This window comes from Phragmites australis, chromosome 3 (genome assembly GCF_958298935.1).
Source record: "Phragmites australis chromosome 3, lpPhrAust1.1, whole genome shotgun sequence".
NCBI classification, from domain to species: Eukaryota; Viridiplantae; Streptophyta; class Magnoliopsida; order Poales; family Poaceae; genus Phragmites; species Phragmites australis.
In genome coordinates this window covers 35,864,736-35,884,069 of record NC_084923.1, presented here as the reverse complement: position 1 = coordinate 35,884,069, position 19,334 = coordinate 35,864,736, and the positions used below count along the sequence as shown (strand labels likewise).

General features: G+C 41.0%; 2 protein-coding genes across 2 annotated transcripts; both read right to left on the bottom strand.

Moving 5' to 3' along the window:
* Nucleotides 1-604: 604 nt before the first annotated feature.
* On the bottom strand, nucleotides 605-8,390 carry LOC133912901 (calmodulin calcium-dependent NAD kinase-like). The gene is made up of 8 exons (XM_062355870.1): nucleotides 8,215-8,390; nucleotides 7,906-8,103; nucleotides 7,018-7,241; nucleotides 6,147-6,208; nucleotides 4,104-4,340; nucleotides 3,866-3,995; nucleotides 1,128-1,595; nucleotides 605-1,044 (listed from the first exon to the last, which is right to left on the bottom strand). The coding sequence occupies exons 1-8, from the start codon at nucleotides 8,222-8,224 to the stop codon at nucleotides 781-783; spliced, it is 1,593 nt and encodes a 530-aa protein (XP_062211854.1). The 5' UTR covers nucleotides 8,225-8,390; the 3' UTR covers nucleotides 605-780.
* Nucleotides 8,391-11,023: 2,633 nt separating this feature from the next.
* LOC133912900 (flowering locus K homology domain-like) lies at nucleotides 11,024-19,034 on the bottom strand. The gene is made up of 7 exons (XM_062355869.1): nucleotides 18,819-19,034; nucleotides 17,751-18,247; nucleotides 13,761-14,007; nucleotides 12,887-13,035; nucleotides 12,538-12,801; nucleotides 12,251-12,445; nucleotides 11,024-11,342 (listed from the first exon to the last, which is right to left on the bottom strand). The coding sequence occupies exons 1-7, from the start codon at nucleotides 19,006-19,008 to the stop codon at nucleotides 11,148-11,150; spliced, it is 1,737 nt and encodes a 578-aa protein (XP_062211853.1). The 5' UTR covers nucleotides 19,009-19,034; the 3' UTR covers nucleotides 11,024-11,147.
* Nucleotides 19,035-19,334: the final 300 nt, after the last annotated feature.

Sequence of the window (19,334 nt, the reverse complement as noted above, 5' to 3'; positions counted from 1 at the left end):
TTTCAATTCCCACTTTTATTCCATAGCATGCATACATGCTCAATGGAACTTTTTTTTTGCACCATAGACTATACATCTCATGGTATAATTTATTTTTATGTGTATCGCTCCCTAATTTAAATGTCCCACGTGCGGCGTGACTTCCTGACTAACTTGATCTCAATTTCTCCGTAAACCTAGTCCCATTCTTTATCCAACCACATTTAATCTCAGGACATACATACACATAAACAAAACTAACAACTAATTATGAGCATAAGTTTTTACAAACTAGATTCATATCAATCCGTATAGCACCACTCATACGAGTGTATTACGTATATCAAATCACAACAATTACTATTCTACTGTAAGCATATCTAGGCAACACATACAGCCGGGGGGGGGGGGGGCTCCAGCCCACCCTACTGTCTGCATCTGCACTGAAATGAAGGGGTGGAAGAGGAGGTGGGTGATAAGGAGAAGGAGAGGTGGGGGAGGAGAAAGAAGTAACCAGTCTTTTTAGGATTTGATTCTAGCTTGGTCATTGAACCCATGTATATCATCTAAATTATTTTGCTTTTGCCTATTTCACAATAAAGTTAATTTTTCAGCACACGTGATCTCACAATGTGAAAACTTTCATTACAACAAATTTGATTCCGGTTTGCCCAATTTTTCTGCTGGACCAGCGAAAACCATTAACAGGATTCAAGAATTACATTGCGTCATCAAAAGAACGCATTTTGACACCTCGAATTCAACTCTTGCAAGCATGAACATTTATATGCATGGTCAACGCTACAAGGCTGGCGTCGCTGGCTCGGCGCTTGCGAGCTCCATGGACCGGATGGCCTCCTGGAGCTCGAGCTGGATGGTGGCGCGGGACGGCGAGGCGATCATGTCGTCCCAAATGGACCGGGAGCCGCAGGTGGTGGTGCCGTCGGGGTAGAGGTCGTGGACAGAGGTGGCGTCCACGTTAAGGTTGCTCACCTTCTCCACGCAGTCGAACTCCCGCGGCTCCACCAGCAGGCTGCTGTTGATCCCGTCCTTCCACGCGATCAGCTGCAAATGCAAACATTTGAACAAATCTATCCCTTTTGATCTGTTCTTACATTTTCTGGTTGATGAATTATGCACTATAATACCTTGGCGGATCCCAGGGAGTTGGTGGTGTAGAGCCTGGCGCCGTCGACGAGCTGGCTGTACTTCTGGAACGCGCCGGCGAACCGCTTGTGCGACTGGAGCTGTGACCTCACCCGCACCGCTCGCCTCGTGATGATCGCTCTCCTGATCCCTCTGGCCACGGCGAGGTAGGCGTCGCAGACGACGCCGACAACCTCGATCCTGTACGGCTTCCTCGTCGGAGACGTGCCGTTGGGGGCGCCCTCGGGGTCTTGGACGGGCTCCCAGTAGTTCTCAGAGATGGTGCCGTCGTCGGCGACCTTGTAGCCAACGCCCATGCGGTAGCGCTGGCGGTGGACGGCGCGCGCCATGGCAATGGTCTGCTCCACGAAGGGCTCCCAGGACAGCGTGCCGTCCAGGATCACGTCGCGGCCCTCGTTCAGCGCCGTCACCAGCAGCGACGACGCCGCGTCCGTCGACGACTGGTGCACCTGCACGCGCCAAAAACCCAATCAGCACCGTGTGAATGGCCATGCCAGCGGCCAGGTATCGCGGATCGATCGTTGGACTGCAAGTACGGCAAGGGCTAACTTAAACCAGTCCATTTTCGCCCCATTAAGGGTCTAAATCCTTTCTTGTCCAATTATTTGGCTGAGCACTTCCAACTTTATCTGTTTCACAAGCCATAGGTTTCAGGTTGAAATTCCGGAAAAATTATTGTGAAAAATCTACACAAATGACCCACTCAACCTGTGGTTACTAGGAGACGAACTATGATTCTGAGCAAGAGAAACGACTAGACAAGTAGCCACACTGTACCGTTGTAACATATATTGAGTTACATGTACCGACTAACTCATTCAAAAATCTAATTTGCTGAAAAAATATAAACAATTCACTTGTATTTCGATAATCCTTCTTACATTGAGGCTCTCTCAAGTCTTATACGTGGATATAGAAATTATTTATAATTTTTTATTTAATTATGTCTGTTGGTATCAAACTCGAGATATTTAGTTCTGATATCATATTAAACTGTATACATAAAATTACCTATTTGAAAACCAAGACTGACGAGAAGATATAAATAATTTACTTATACTTCAACAACAAATAAACATCGATAGAAGACAGTATCCTTAAAGAACGAAATAGTAATAGATTAGATAGAACAGCCTCGCCGTCTACAATGATTCTCGTGTGCATAGCAACTACTCATTCATTTGGAAAATTGGGACCGGTTGGCCATGAGCTAGGCATCAGGAACGGATCACTACCGCTGTCTCTGTGACTCGATCTCCACTTGTAACTGTCGGCCAATAATCGATATACAATGAACAGAAAATCACATCTCTTTCTATCACGTGGACCCGGCAAAGATACCTCCACATGTTCTACAAATGGATCTTGGTACTCTGCAAACCGGCGGAGATCAACTTCCTCGCTATCTAAAGGTATGTTTGTTTGGAGGGTAAGAATAAATAGGATATGGTTATTTCTATTTTTTGAGATATATTTATCAAACTTGTCTATTTAATTGGTGGGTAGAATGAGCCACTTTTTCATTTAATTGAAGGGTTAAGGGTGAATAGGATGAGAGTAATTAACTAAATTATATCTCTTAATTTTAAGTAATAATATTTGACTATACACTAATCAACACACACTAATACTTATCAATATTAATCTTATCGTAGCAATTGCTAATTAATAATAAAATATACTAATTATCACTAATCGTACTCTAATCAACACACCAATAGTGCACTAATAAACACCCTACACTTAACAACTATAATCTCATAGTAATAAATACTAATTAGCAATACAACATGCTAATTATCACTAATTATTTACTAATGATCATAATTAGGTAAGGTGGACAGTCTCATCTAGTCAAAATGAATGAATCAATCCATACAATATATTTGAGAATATTCTTGAAAATTAGATGGTACCTTCACCATCCTGCAACCAAATATCTCAAAAATATAGATGGACATCTTCATCTAATCTCATTCCACCAACCAAACGTATCCTAAAAGATGCCAACATCCGCTCACTGGCCAAACACATCCTAAAATCGCCAGCTGGCCGGCATGCCCCCCCCCCCCCCCTCTGTGTATATATACTCAGAAACATGTGAATCTTGTTCGTATAAGTTCTCAAGGTCAAGAGAGTTACATGAGCGCAGGATCCTATGCACCATACAAGTCAATTGGCACTTATTAAAGCTAGCTAGTGTCGGTCGGCCTGCTGTGATATATATAGGACATAGGACTCCTAACTGATCATGCTACGGCAGCCATGTGCGACGCGCTGATCTAGTTGCTGATGCAGTCCAGTGGCCGGCCGGTTGGTCACTCATCATTTTCTTACTACGGAGAACTAATTTTCCAATCCATCAGCACGTCTAGTAACCAACTGCTTTTCTAGTTCTATGTACGATTACGACTCCCTAACCGAAGTGAAGCCTGAAACGCTGGTGCTGAACAAACTTAAAACAATGGGGCTTTTGCTTCCAGACGACGGAAACAAATTCTAGGTGACACGTGTTTTTTTATCATATCTGTATATATAAGTGCGAATAGTTAGATTCAAAGTGTATAACACAGATAGAGATCCTACGAAATCTTTATCCCGAAGGTGTCATAAAATTTACTTCCCTAAATAACGTTAATGAGATATCCCGGAGGTGTCATAAAATTTGTTTCTCTAGACAAGGTTAGTGAGAGACGAGGCAGGGCGTGGGTGCACGTACGAGCTCGGCTGTCTGGAGCATGTCGTTGTGGTGGCCCATGGAGCTGATGGCGCGGTAGATGACGTCCGTCTCCTTGAACGCGTCCGCCTCAACCACCACCGCGTTCGCCTCCGCTTTCGACCAGAACGGCCTGGAAGAATCATCGTTCGTTTCAAGCCATTTAATTTTGCCTTAGAATAATCCACAGCATTCGGGCATGCAGATGAATGCATGCATGGCTCAGTATGATCGCGCTTACTCCTTCTTGAGCTCCTTGAGCACGGTGCTCTTGCCGGCGCCCATCCCGCCGCCCATCAGCAGCAGCACGGGGCTGCGGTCCGAGTGCGCCATGGGGGCCATCACGTCCGTGCACTGCGCCTCGGCCTCCTCGCCGTTGCTCGCGGTGGCGATGCCGATCGCCTTCATCTCCTCCACCAGCGTCGAGAACACCCGCGTCACCTTCAGGTCCCGCGTCACGCGCTCGAACCTCTGCTTCCTGCACCATCATCAATCGTAGGCAGCCACTTCAAAATAGTGCCATTTCTCTTTGTTTGTTTGTCCAAAAATGTCAAAATACTTCGACTTTAAATCCTATATATATGGCCAACACAGCGACAGTTTCTATCGACTTTAAATTCATGTACTTTAGGTCCAACAACAGGAAGATTATATTAGTGATGACCTGGGCCAAGATAAGATTACATCCGCACAAATCTCCCAGTTGACAGAATAAATATAATCGATGCCATTTGCATTGACCCACCAGGTGACGCGAGCTAGCCATGATGGCACCTAATTCAATTGCGTTGCATCTAGCTATATAGTATATATATTTTTTGAGAAAACACTCAACTTTCATCTGCAAGTTTACATCTGCTTGCACTTTGTCATCTAGCCATAGACAGGTCAGAGTGTGTCGATATGTTATTTGTTACTACATGGCAACTGGTCCATGTTAGTCTTACTTGTTTAGATCCAACGGCAGAAAGATACATAAGCAATGATCGATAATGTGGGCCTAGATCGATAACATATGCACGAACAAATGTCTAAACAACTTAAACCACTCATGGCTCTACATGGAGTTGGTGAGCCTGGCCTACGCCATGATCGATGTAGCCCAATGGTTCACAATCACATCAGAGCACCAATACTAGAATAACTACTTGGCTGTCTCCTATAAAATAAATTGACGGACGGGTTGCCTCTGAAAGTAACGTGTCTAATTGAATTACAGAATTTGCAAAAAAAAAAAAGAATTAATCTAAAAAATAATGAATAGTAGAGTTTTTTTTTACCGATGAATAGTAGAGTTTACAGAGTGCAACTCTTCAAAGTTGGCTCATATATATATACCTCGACTAAAATAACATGCCTCATTGTGCACCCATGCATGTTCATGTTGTTTTTTAATCGAATCGAAAGTTACAATTCAGACCTCGACGAATATTGTGATCTAAAATGTGAAACATGCATGTATGTGCAAATTAAATTTACTAACGGAAGCCCATCTCGATCTGCACAACAAAACAGTTTGTTTGTCTAGGTCAAGCCGAATAAGATAAATTATCTAGGTTTGTAAAAAAACCATGAGAACTGAGTGTCCTAACCAGTTGGACTACAGCAAAAGAATTGTGCTTCGCAAAAAAAAACCCCGAAATTTATCGACCATGTGGAGATCAAGATTAAATATGCAGTATGCACTGCAAGTACAAAACTCCACATAGGCAAACATGATAAGATCAATGTCCTTTTTGCAAGTGATTAGCAAGAGTTGCTGATGTTGAGGGGTTCCTAATAGATAGATGCAAATCATTACCAATCTAATCATGCATTCTGAACTACTATTGATGTGACATAACAAAGAGTATAAAAGCCACGACATATTGATGTTCTGAGCGTAATTTTCGGTATCACTAAGCAAATCCGCTTTCGAAAAGATCATCATGTAACTATTTTTGAATCGTTGTTTTGGAGACTAGCTCAAGCAGCTGACTGTTGTAAAACCTATTCGGTCTATTTTGATTACTTGTTGTCATTAACTTTTATTTGTTTTCTTAGACTTAAATTTGACCACAACTCAGCATATATTTATACCAATACATACTAAATTGCACTTTTACGAAAGCATTTCTAAACACATATAATAATTAATAACGGTAAACTATTGAATATTTGACGATATAGAGATCCTGAGACATCAATTTTTTTAGGAAAAAAAAGATGGAGTATGTTACGCGTTCTCGGGAAAAATATAAGAGAGGAGAAAATAACAAAAGTAAAAGCTGCATGAGGGTTTCACCTTGTTGCTTCAAGAACCATGTTCCTCAACTTCTTTTTGGTGCCGCTATCCACTGTCAAGGCCTGCATGCGTGCATATGAGTGTTGGCAAAGTTATGGCAGCAGGTCGGTTAGACGTACTAACTTGCATATTAATTCATGTGTACTTGATTTTGTCACGCCTCTCCTTCATTTTAAAAAAGGAAAACGGTCATGCCTTCATGAAAAAACTAAGGCGTGCACACGTTAACCTTGCTTCCAGATCAGGCCCACATGGGTTCATTACTTCATTGTCATTGCTTACATTTTTCTTCTTTGAAGATCAGGCCTTAATTTTTCTTTTCTAAAGGTTTTCATTGTTATTCAAAAAGTGAATATGACTGGGACAAGGACGGTCTAAACAAAATATATTATAAGTCATATTCTTAGGCCCTGTTTATTTGTGCTTCTACAAGCTGTAGTTTCTTAGAAGACTATTTTTAGTATAAACACATTCAGACTTGCTTTGACTTATCAGGTTTCTGTAGTAGTAAAGTCTGTTTTTGCTTTTTATAAATTACAGTCAGAAACTAGCAAAAATAGACTGTTTGTTTCAGCTTCTAGCTTCTGAGAAGCGGAAGTCAATAGAAATTCAAACAAACAGGGTCTTACAGAAATAGAAAATCGTTAGGCCCTTTGTCAGAAACTGCATGGGGCATCTGTGTAATTTACATTTTGATGGTATGTTTTTTTTTCTGTAACTAAAGCCATAAATTTTGATGGCATGTTTTTTTTTTCTGTAACTAAAGCCATATATTCTAAGATATTTCTTTTCTTTTTGAGGAAATGCAGCTATGGGTATGTCTACTGTAAACTCTTGTGCTATCATTTCATAATTTGGATTTACAACATACCTGGCTGATGAAATAAGTAGCATGATCCCAGTGGAATGCGAAGTAGCCCAAAATGCATTTTTCCAGCTCCTCTACGAACTTGACGTAAAGCGACTCCGCGTCTTCGACATTCTCGAAAAACCCGTAAATGTCATCGATGCAGTTATTGGTGTTCTTGAGGTAGTTGTTTGCCAGTTTGCATAGCTGCGGGCATTCGTCGATGTCCTGGAACCCAAGCTGCCTAGCTGCATGCGCATCACAGCTGAAATTTAGACGGCTCTGGTTATTCCACATCATAACCTGCGATCGCTGTTGTTGCCCATGTGCATCGGTACGTGTTTGGGTTGATCTCGACAACAGGGACCCAGTTAGCTAGGCAGTTCGTGTCACCGCTAGCACACGGTTATCAAAAGGACATGCATCCTAATTTCCTCTACTAACCTCATCACTCTCTTTTTTAATTTGGTTTAATAGGATCGATGACAGGCTAGTCGATAGCTACGTCGTCCATGCTTATTTATTTCCATGAACCAATCAATGTTCACATCACTCAGATCATAATACATAAGAGGATACTTTAATAGCATGTGCATATTTTCCATGAAAATACATGTGCTCAAATACTAAGTCGAAATAGGGTACTTCAATTTCCTTTGGACTTTGATTGGAGCCGGTTGGCTTAAATACACGATTTTTACCGCGTAATTCATCCGACTCTTATTCGACAGCAAAACATTCAGGGACAAGAAAAGACGGCTGTTTTGTCAAACAAACTGGACTTTTTATCATTCAAACACGAACGAACGCTCATAAAAGAGTGACAAGAAACAGCTGAATTTCACATCTCCATGGTCAATTAATAGCAAGAAAGCAGCGGAGAAGAAGAAGAAGAGGAAAAGGCTCACTGACCGACGTAGTGCGAGAACTTCTCGAGCTGCTCCACGCGACCGGACTCGGCCACCTGAAGCCTCGGCATTTCGGCCATGGCCGGCGCCTTCCTCTTGCTCCCCCTGAGCCGGCGGCGTCGCGCCAAGGCAGCGGCGGCCGTGACCGCGCCGGCCGTGGCCAACGCGGCAACGTGGAGCAACAGCACCCTGGCGAACCCAACTGCACCAACAGAGCCAAACAAAGCAGATCAAGAAAGAGGCCCGCGGAACCGGAGGAAAAAGAAGAAGAAGAAGAACAAATGCCCGATAACAACAGCTGCGCTGTTCTTGCCTTTCGGCATGGCGGATGCTCTAGTCCGTGGTTCCAAACGGGCCGGGGGAGAATCACCAAACGGGATCAGGTACCCGATCGAATCCCCGGATCTCGACCCCGAAGGCGAAGGGGGCCGCGGGTGTATCTGCTGGTGAACGGTGGTGGCGCCTCTGCCTCTCGCGGGAAAGGACGGCATGAGAACCTCGTGTTTGTACTGGATAGGAATAAGTTAATTTTACTCTGTCGAACTACTGGATAGGAATAAGTTAATTTTACTCTGTCGAACTTAGATAACTTTTTAAATTTTTAAACCGTCTATTTTACTCTTTCAAACTCAATATCGTCTATTTTATCCTCGGAGTGATTTTTCTCGGTGTTTCTATGACATGGTGACGATTTTATCATGTAGTAGTCTTACTCAGCGTGTTCAGTCAGCGTGCTGACATCAGCGTTATGTAGTAGTTCGATTTTCTTTAAAAAAAATAATTTATGAGAATAGATTATTTTGAAAAATAGGTTTTATGTTTAGAAAAAAATCCAAAAAATATATAATGATTTAGATAAATATTTTAATACGTTTTTAGCTATGTTTTTATTTCTGTAAATATTATTTAATGTTTTCTAGTGTAAAAATTATTCAAAAATGATAGAATAAATATTTTAATTTGGAAAATTGTTTTAGAAAATATAGATTAATTGTGATAAAGTTTAAAAATATTTTCTTTGATAAAATAAATACTTTTAATATGTTTTGTTGTATATAAAATTAGTTTTAATTCTAGAAAATTAGGTTTAATTTCAGAAAAATAGTTTTCGTCATTTTTAGCTGTAGTTTTCGCGTCGTTTCTTACCGTTTAAAATTAGTTTAGCCGTACTTTTTGGATATACTTTGGGCACATTTGAGCATATTTTGAGCACATTTTAGTATATTTGGACACATTTGACCATATTTTAGTCACATTGGACACATTTTAAGCACATTTGGTCACATTTTGACCCATTTTAACCATATTTTGGTCACATTTGGGTACATTTTGGACATATTTGGACTTATTTTAAATATATTTTGGGCACATTTGGTCACATTTGATCACATTTTAGGCATATTTGATCACATTTGACATATTTTAGTCATATTTGAGCACATTTTAGACATATTTAGGTATATTTTGAGCATATTTTGAGCATATATGGACAAAATATGACCAAATATGCTCAAATATGCCAAGATATACCCAAATGTGCTCAAATATATTCAAAATATGGCTAAATGTGCCCAAAATATACCCAAATGTGACCAAATGTGCCAAAATATTACCAAAATAGTTCAGAAGAGTAAAATGGACAGTTTAAAAGTTCAGAAGTTATCTGAATAAATATGATAGTTTGAAGGAGTAAAATGGATTTATTCCTATTGGATAAACCGTATGTGCAGACGCTTCTACGGCTGAAAGCGATGCCACGCCTGAATTTTCTAGTTCTTATCTTATTGGACCTTGTGCTCTTCTTCGTCTTCGTCTTCTGAATCGATCTTGCAGTTGGGGTAGATAATGCGGTGGCTTCGTGTAGGGGAAATTGTCAACGCCATTGTTTAGAGATGAGCGTGAGAAATGTGATGTTCTGTCCGGAATCTTGGCGGGGGCGGCATGATTGAGTGTTTGGTTGATTAGTTCGTTGTGCCGGCCGGTAATTGCGATTAAGCGTGGTCAACCTAGAGACTAGCCGGTTAATGTCACTGGCCATTTCGGCGTCAAACAGAAAACGGGCGAGTAAAGATGAATCAAGCATGCACGACGATGCGTCTCTGTCTCGATCGATCCGGTTCGAGCCGTTTGGTATCGATCCTCGAAACGACGAGCCGTTTCCACGATGGGATCGAGCTGCTCGGCAGCGACGTTCCGAACGAGGGGAGCCCTTGTCTTCACGCTTGATCGGCAGGCGGCTATGGGCAACGATACGGAGCCATCTCCTGGCCATGCCACATCTGCTTCTGATCGACAAAAAGAAAACGAAGGATTAGTACGAATACAGGCCGTAGCATGCATATCTGCTTCTGAATAAAGAATGGCCTGTCCGAGCTGGCTCGCCGATCCGTATCGATCAAGTTGATATGTCAAGAATGATTCATTTGTTTGGTTGTTACATGCACCAGGAAGGAACTCAACGTGTAAATATACATACTTATATCAGTGAGTAAATTTAAAAAACTTATAACTATTTTAACACATGTTAAAAACTATAGCTTCTAATACTCATTACAAAAACCTAAAACTATTTTAGTATATATTAAAAAATTATAAATTTTTCACCATGAATCCACTTGTCATCCTCAGACAACAGGTGGATTCACAGTTAACCCTCTTATCATCCTCAGATAGCAAATAAATTCACAGTTAACCCTCCTATTACATGTCATAAGGATGAAAGTGAGTCCACGATGAGAAAGTTGTAGTTTTTTAATATATATCGAAATAGTTGTAAGTTTTTAAAACGAACACCAAAAATTATAATTTTCTAAACATATATCAAAATAGTTATAGATTTTTAAAATTTACTTTATATCGGTAGAAACAGCAGGATTTAGTGGCGGCTCCTGGTGGGCCACAGAGGTAGCAGAGCAGACCTCCCAAACCCTTAGGCTTTCTGCCACGGAGCTGTTATATGTTGCGACCTCAGCCCACCTCCCACGCACCCCTCGTCGTCGTCCTCCTCCTCTCACCTCTCATGTCCACACCTGGATCTGAAAAGCTCTCCTCGCCGTGCTCGCCCTCGTCCCGCCCCACTCGCCATGCAACACAAAACACTGATCGAGCATACAACACATGAATGGTATAATAATCTCTATCAGAAATAAAATAGGAGGGAATCCAACAGTCATTATTCGGCAACAAAATCCATACCACCACAGCAGAGAGAGAGAGAAAAAAAAACTAATGCTTAGCTTGCTGCTACTAATATGGGTATGTCGGGCCACCGTAGTTCCCTCCATTGTACTGCGGAGCAGGCCCGGCGCCTGCCGAATAACCATAGGGTGCTGCTGCTGCTCCGTACGGTGGTGGGTAAGAGCCGTAGCTCGGATCGACCGGCGGAGCTGGAGGGTTGGAAGCTGGCGGCGGGCCTTGGGGAGCAGCTTCCGCCATGAAATTCTGCAAGTGAAAGTTGGTATTAGACGAGAAAGACACATAGCTAGAATCATGCAAGAGGTGAGCCTAAAGCAAGACACCTATAGAAGTGAGCATGTTTGATCCATTAGAAGGTAGCTGCGATGTACATAGCATCACCTATAGAAGTTCAGATAATTTTGATATGTTCGTTGAAATTTCAATGCTTTATGCCCTTTGTTTTTCAATCAAATGAACAGGTATTCCACATGCCAGATTCCCTTTGTGGATGAAGTACCCTTACCTCCCCCTCTCTCATCGGGGTTCCAAAAACCATAATGGCCAGTTTCTGGAACCCTCATTTCTCACACAAAGGTAGGAAAAACTACAAAAGATGTATGTTGATTTGTAAGCGAAAAGAGAGATGTGCTACGCTCTTTAAGTTTCTAGGTTTTGACTTCACATTTTGCCCTATTTCTCAATGGCCAGTATCCTCATTCCTCGCTCTCTATTCTTAACTCCATCAGAAACTTACTGCTTGAGATCCTTTTTCTCTGAAACCCATGTTTATAGCTAGTGATATTAAATTAGCATTAAACATATAAGTATGGCCTTTGTCTGAAACTTCTCTATCTATCTCTATCCTTAAGTATGCATCCAAATTCCTGTGGCTTTTAGCAATATAGTCATATCCATGGAAAATACTTTACGGAGTACGGACGAAACAGATTAGGTAGTAGCTACCCTACAGCGAACTTCATATGATGCACACAAAACTACCAATACGCATGGTGCATTCAACCTATAGCGGTTCTATTAGTGCTATGAACTACATTCAGAAAAAAGGAAATTGCAGAAAGTCAAAGAATAACAATGAAACGAATCATACATGACATAGCCAAAAAAACTTATTTAAGTCTGCATCAGAGAAGCAGACACAGAAGAAAAGGTACCTGGATCAGTTGCTGTGCAGTTTGAACTTGGGATGCACTTCCAATTATCTCCACAGTCATCTCTCCGGGTGCACCTCTGCTTTCTTGAATAGTTACTGTTGCGCCACTGTGCCTACGGATATAACTGATACTTGCACCAGCTGCCCCAATCACAGCATCAGTGTAGGAAAGAGGAATTTGCATGCTATGTGTCACCTTTTGAAAAATATATAAAAATCAGTAGCTACTCAGCACACCAGCCAAATAAAGTCATCCATCATCTTGAGGTCAAGTGCAAAAAAACTAACCTGAGAACCCAAATGTGGTGGTGGTTGATTCCCTGCAGCAGAAACACCACTTGGTGGGGCCTCACGTCCATATGCAGAAATACCATAGTGTGGCTGCTTCTCCATAGGGGGGACATGAGGAGGATAATAATTGTCTTGCGGCCTTGGAGGCATGAACTGAGGATTTCCACCATAACCTGGACCACCTGGAGGAAGGTTTGGAGGAGGGCCCCAATGCTGAGGAGCTGGCATTGGCTGGTCTCTCTCCATACTGTGCATTTTCATCTGTGGAGATTGAAATTTGCATTCATCAAATGCCGCATGCAAGACACTTTTTATTGACAGGGATACATGATAGAATTCGACTTACTTGTATTTCAAATAGTGGGAGAATACTGCGGTCAACAAGAAATTTTCTTAAGTGACTTGCTATCAATTCCACTGCTTTGTGGACACCAAGAGGCTCGCCTTGTATCTCCACAACTCTGTCATCATTCAATGCAACAGAAGGAACGTTCTCTGAAAAGAAAATTATAATAGTGATCTAAAATTTGCACCCATGGGGGATTATCAACATTCCAGAACAGATAAACAAACAAATTCCATAAAACAAACGTTAATGCCTAATGCTAGAGTAATCAGTAGTTCAAAACATTGTATACAAATATTTTCTGCAACAACTATCAGCAAAACTTGAAAACCAAGGTCACAAATTCTAGCATCTACAGGCTGGATTTGTTCTCTAAAATATAGCCAGTCTACAGATAAAATGTAGGCCTCATAAACTGACATATACCAAAACATCACCAATGGATATTCCTTTCCTCACTATCCTTGAAAGCAAAGACAACACCTAAAAGGGAAAAGGCTTTATTGTTTAGGTCTCCAGATTTAATGAGGAACCAGCTAAACAGACCAGTTTACAGGTTCCAACAAAGTGACTAGCTCAAAAGTGTCCTTTCTGTATCTACATAATTTCCTTTCTACTAACTGGTTTTTGCCAGGAATGGATCCATGGACATCCTTATATTCACAATGAAGGAGCAAATAAGGCACATGTGTTTGCATGGACGGTAAGAACTATTAATTGTTTTATCATAGTTTATGCCTCTGTGGAACATGTAACATAAGGGCAAGACACAGCATACGATCAAGGAGCCAATACATGTATCTATCAAATATCTGAAAGAGGATAAAATTCAGCATACATGGAAAAGAAAAGGGAGAAAATGCAAAAACCTTACCAACAATACGGGCAACACACTTTGAAGAATCTTGTATGGATTTAATGGTTGCTCCCTGCTTTCCAATAAGGCTGCCAGCTTGTGAAGCTGGCACTAGCAGTCGTGTTGGTCCTATATTACCAGCACTTCGTTGAGGCTGACCAGATTCACCATCTGAATTATCAGTTATTCGTTTATGAACTCTAAGCAAACCATCCATAGCTGGAGATATTGGTGCATCTGGCTCATCTTTTGCAGAGATCATTACCTTAAATAGGAAAGCAACATTTTTCACCAAATTAATAAACAGTTAAAACAGTTGTTCCCAGAGCACAACAATATTTCTTAATAATTAGACCTAAATGAACTCAGTGGGTGGCAAATGATATGGTGATACTATCATAAACAAATATTTGCATCCAGAACAAGAATAGTGAAATGTAGTCAGTGTACTTAGGTGTAGGTTATATTAGGCCAAGTTCAAATTCTAATCGCCAAAACTTTTATTCTGTATGGGTCACCCACTGCTACACAAGGGATAATATTTAGAGCCCACTAGCAAATTTATATATATATGGCTCCACATATAAACTAAACAATCAGCTTTCTACACCAGGGTTCAATAAGGAGGCCAAATAAGGTACATTTTCCACCTTCCAATGTGGAAAGTAATAATTCCCGAATGTCATCAGATGAATATTCTATTTAATCACAATTTAACTCAATCCATACTACAATAGTAAAAATAGCAGCCAACACGCAACAGAAGAATCTGATGCTGAAATGGCTACAAAAGTTCAATAGAGCATGACATCCTACACACATAATCAACAGCGATGCACAGTGTTCAGGGTGTATGGATTGCTTTTTTTAAAAAAAAAAACACAGTTATAATACTTCTTTCCTAAATTCAGCATCCTTCACAATGGCTATTTTTTTCATTATTATTTTTAATGCATCAAAATTTTCTTTCATATCCTTACCAATTGATCTTAATGCTCAATAAAAAAGCATAGGTACATTTAGTTCTGTTTTGTTCATTTGGTGGTAATGTAAATAACATTGTTCTAGAAAAAAGTCAAATGATGTAAATAACATGAGTTACATGGCACTTATGTTTTAAAAAAACTTAAGCAAAAAAAGAAGGGTTCCTTATAGCAATTTTCCAAACATATTCATTTTCAAACTATGCCAGACAGATAAATCAGTACCAAATTCACCGTGCAGATGAATTTTAGAATTATGTGGCACATGTACTGTGTAAGTATGTAACTCCATTGCATTTTGTTTATCCTTTTTATTTCTTTTATCATAGTGATTTCCTTTCAAAAAAAAAGATCGTGGAATTACCAGATAATATATGGAGCATCTTGAAAGAGATCTTCATCCAATACTCAATTCCTAGATCATATTTGCATCGCAGGTGCACAAAACTGAACTTTCAGAACCATGTCTGTTCGTCCATTTTGGAAAGGTTGTTTGATTTGGGGACTTAGGCTGCAGTCATAACCTGCAAACATTAATGTGTTATGATTATCAAAACTATTCAATTTCGGACTTTGATGGGTGGTCATATTTTGATTATTGTTAGTTTTAAGCCACTCTCTTTATGTGTTGATAAGCCAACTGAGCATGAATGCTTCAGTCTTGTACTTTCGTACTGTTGTTTGGCTATTAACTATGTTCTTAGTTCTTACAATGATTTGTAACACAGCTCTTAAGTTGCATTTAGGAAGCAAGGATGTTCATATTTGTCTTGGCAATAATATAACACGCTCGGCAATGAACCAAGTGGTATAGCTCCGGTGTTTGACAAGCCATGTGATATCGTGGTTCATCATTAAAACTAGCTCCATAGTTGTTATGGCGGCGTGGCGAGACGCAACGACCCACCTTCACAACTTTACAACGCCTATGGCGTGCGGCGTGGCGACGCCATACACACATCGGCGTGGTGAATACACACATTTCAATACTTTTTCCTAATACACATTATCTCTCAAAGTATATACAAAAAGGAAAGAAAAAAAGAAAGAAAAGGAGAATACACAAATAAAATGGGTTGCCAGCCAGCCCAATCCACTAATTCAGCCCATATAAGCCAGCCCAGGCACCCTTTAGTTACCCTAACCCTTCACTCTATTCCCTCCGCGCTCCCTCCGCATTCACCTCCCCACACTACCTGCTCCCTCAACATCCGCCTCCCCACGTCGCTCGCTCCCTGCTCATCCGCCTCCCCACACACGCCGCCAGAAATCCAGACGAGGCGGACACCAGGCAGAGATCCAGACGAGAGGCGGGTTCTAGTCGGGAGTCGGCCTCGATTATACAGGTACCCCTCTCCCTCTATTGCGCCCGCCACAACACACAAAACCATGGCGTCCCCGTGGTGAGACGCCGTTCTCCGTCACATCGATATATCCCGACGCGATGATAGCAACGCTGTAGGAACACACCAGGTATGAAGCTAGGATATGGGTTTTCCTTTTCCAGAATTTGTTTTCAGAAAAAGACATTTGCTTGATTGTATGATTAATCCTTTTCAGCTCATATGCCATTTCATGAATTGCACAAATGTTATATGAAAATCCCGGAGAAGATATGAAAGGAAAACAAAAACATAGCACTGATGAATTTATCCACTCCGTAACCTATATTTTCTGTTTTTTGTACTGATGAATTTACAAGTTTGAACTTTCAATGCTAAGATGGTACGTATGTTTCATAGATTGAAGCTAGATCCAACACTGATTCAGTAGCTTAATTTCATTGACAAACAATAGTCAAACTTACTCACGATAGCATACCTTTCAACACAGAACAATTTGATATGTAGTTATCTTCTGCTAAAGAATTATAATATCATCCTCAAAATTGGTACTAGACTAGTAGTTTCTTGCATATTATGGACCATCTTTACTGCTAATAAATATAAACAAACAAATATGTATATTTTGGTAGAAGTCAAAAGGAAGAGGGCAACTATGTTACTACAGCTGAAATGCCTAAAAATAGCATAACTGATTCTCATTTGCACTAATATAAATTAATCATTTTTAAGTATTTGCATATTTGTTATGTGTAGGTTACAAATTTATGTAATGTAATCTTATGTTGTACAGCCACGCTAAGTACATGGGGAAACCTGATACCTAAGTGCATCCCACACACAGTTCACGTAAATTCATAATTGAATCTCGAAACTGATAAAAATTATATCCCTAGCTTATTGTTATTCAAACTGGAAACTATGGAGTTGACATGGAAATACGTTATACGCAACAAAAACAACCCAATTCATTTCTCAACAAGTAGTGAAGGACAAGGGCAACACCACTGTGCAGCATCAAACAAATCTGTCCTGTGCAGAGATAAAGAAGAAATAAGACCGCTCCTTACGCACCGAAATATCATTTATGATGCAATTGACATAATATTCAAACTACAGATTGGTTAAGAAAAATTGTTGATAGTTACAGGAAGCATTGTAAGCCCTCAACTAAACAAACAATTAGTATTCTTACATTTTTAAGAAGAAAAAAAAATGTGTTTCAAGTTTCAGTTAGGTAAGTTCAGTTGTTCAAGAAACAGTTCCTATTTATATTTTCCTCTGTTATAATGATGCTTTAGGTTGCAACGAGCAACAGCCAAACAGCAGCATAGTCCAACTATGGCTTTCAGGCCTTGATCACACCAAAATCCAGATATCAAGAAAAAATGACTAAATTAGGGTGTTAATTGCTATGTCTGTAAATTACCTCAAACGAAACTCATTTGCATATGTGGGGTATAGTGGCCAGGAAACTGGGTAGCAGAATATCTAAATCTAAAAAAGATCTTTCTAGCTGATTCGTCCTAAAGTACTAAAAAATGCATCGTTGCAAGAAAACAAATGTAACTTCACGCGTGAACCTGCTACACTTAATGACACCATGACATATGCTGGTTGAATCAGTGAGAATACAAACCTGTCATCAAATTCAGATTCCATAAGCTTATATAGACACTTACTGCTCTTTCTGGTACACCTGGTGGGCCATCAAGTATTTTGATGCGAGCTTTAGACTCCTCGCACATCTTCTTGATGACATCCCCTTTGCGGCCAATGATAGCACCTACCTTCTTGGCTGGAACCAGTATACGAAAAACATTCTCTCCTGGCCAACCAGGCCATCTCTTATTGTCAACATTAACCTCCAATTTTTCTGGTTGTTTCATGTCCCCATTGTATGCATTCTCCGGCCCTTCCTGGTAAGGGTTTGCCGGATTCTCATTGTACTGATTACCCTGTTCTTCACTGTACAAGTTTACTTGTTCCTCATTATATGGAACCCCAGACCTTTCGTCATATTGGTCACCAGGATGTTCGATGTACTGATTACTCTGTACTTCACTATACTGCTTCACCACATCGCTGAAAGGGTTCGGTTTTTCTCCATCATAAGGATCTCCAGTCATTCCACCTACGTCATGCTCTCCAAGATTCTCAACTGGTACATCCATATTTTCTAGCCACATAAAAAGAAGATTTCAGTTACAAGCTTTAAATCACATAAGTGTAATATTCAAACTAAAGTAAACATATAAAATTGCATCAGAAAGCGTTTCTTCCCAGGACAAGCAAACCGTGAAAGACCATAAATCATTCTTTTGCTAGTAAAATGGCGTATGGCTTAGTAACTTATGTTTGGTATTCAGCGCCGATCGACTGACCAGAACACTTTAGAGGGACGTAAGCGACCCATGCTAACCACAACAATAATACAAGGAACAGACACCCAATTCTAGGCTAAGTCCAATCGATCTTATATTTTCCACCGCAAACAATTCCGTCGGCACATGTATCTCGCCATGAGCTCATGACCAAACCTAAATCGTTCGCCCCAAAATCAGCGCAGGCTACAAACATCGAACCCTAAACCCTAAGCAGAGCAACATGCTACCCCCAGCAACACTCGAATCTCTTCACTAAAATCACACCCGCATCCCAAATCACGAGGCGCGGAGCTGGGGATTTGCCTAACCGCCCGCGCGAAGGAACGGCACGGGGAGGAGCATGGTAGGGGGAGAGGGTGCCACCTGAGGGAGGACGGGGAAGCGACGACCCGGCGAGAAACCCAGGGCGGAGGCCGCCGGGGAGGCCGGCTGGGTTCTGGGCTTCGGCGGCGAGGGGGACGGCTGCGGATTCGGGTGCGAGGTGGCGGGAGACTGGAGGGGAGGAGCCGTGCGGCGTTCCTTTATTATCTCGACCTGTCGCGCGGAGAGCCATCAGCGGCTTAACGGAATAATAACGGTGGCCGCAGTGCGAAGTTTCCTGCTGGCACTGGCAGGGTGGGAACTACTAGGAAGAAGGCCTTCTCCTGGCCGCTTGATCAAGACAATGGACGGCCTCGATGCATTCCAAATGTCGCGTCAGTATGGCTGTACCAATGTGTCAGGTCAAATGATCAATTGATCCGTAGTGATGTCGTAGGCGTGCCTACGCCCTGTCAGAAACGGGAAATTTGATTATATGCAACAAAGCTGCTCAACATTTAATAATATATTTGAAATTCATCGTATATCCGATGTGAATTAGTGTATAACAAAATTAGC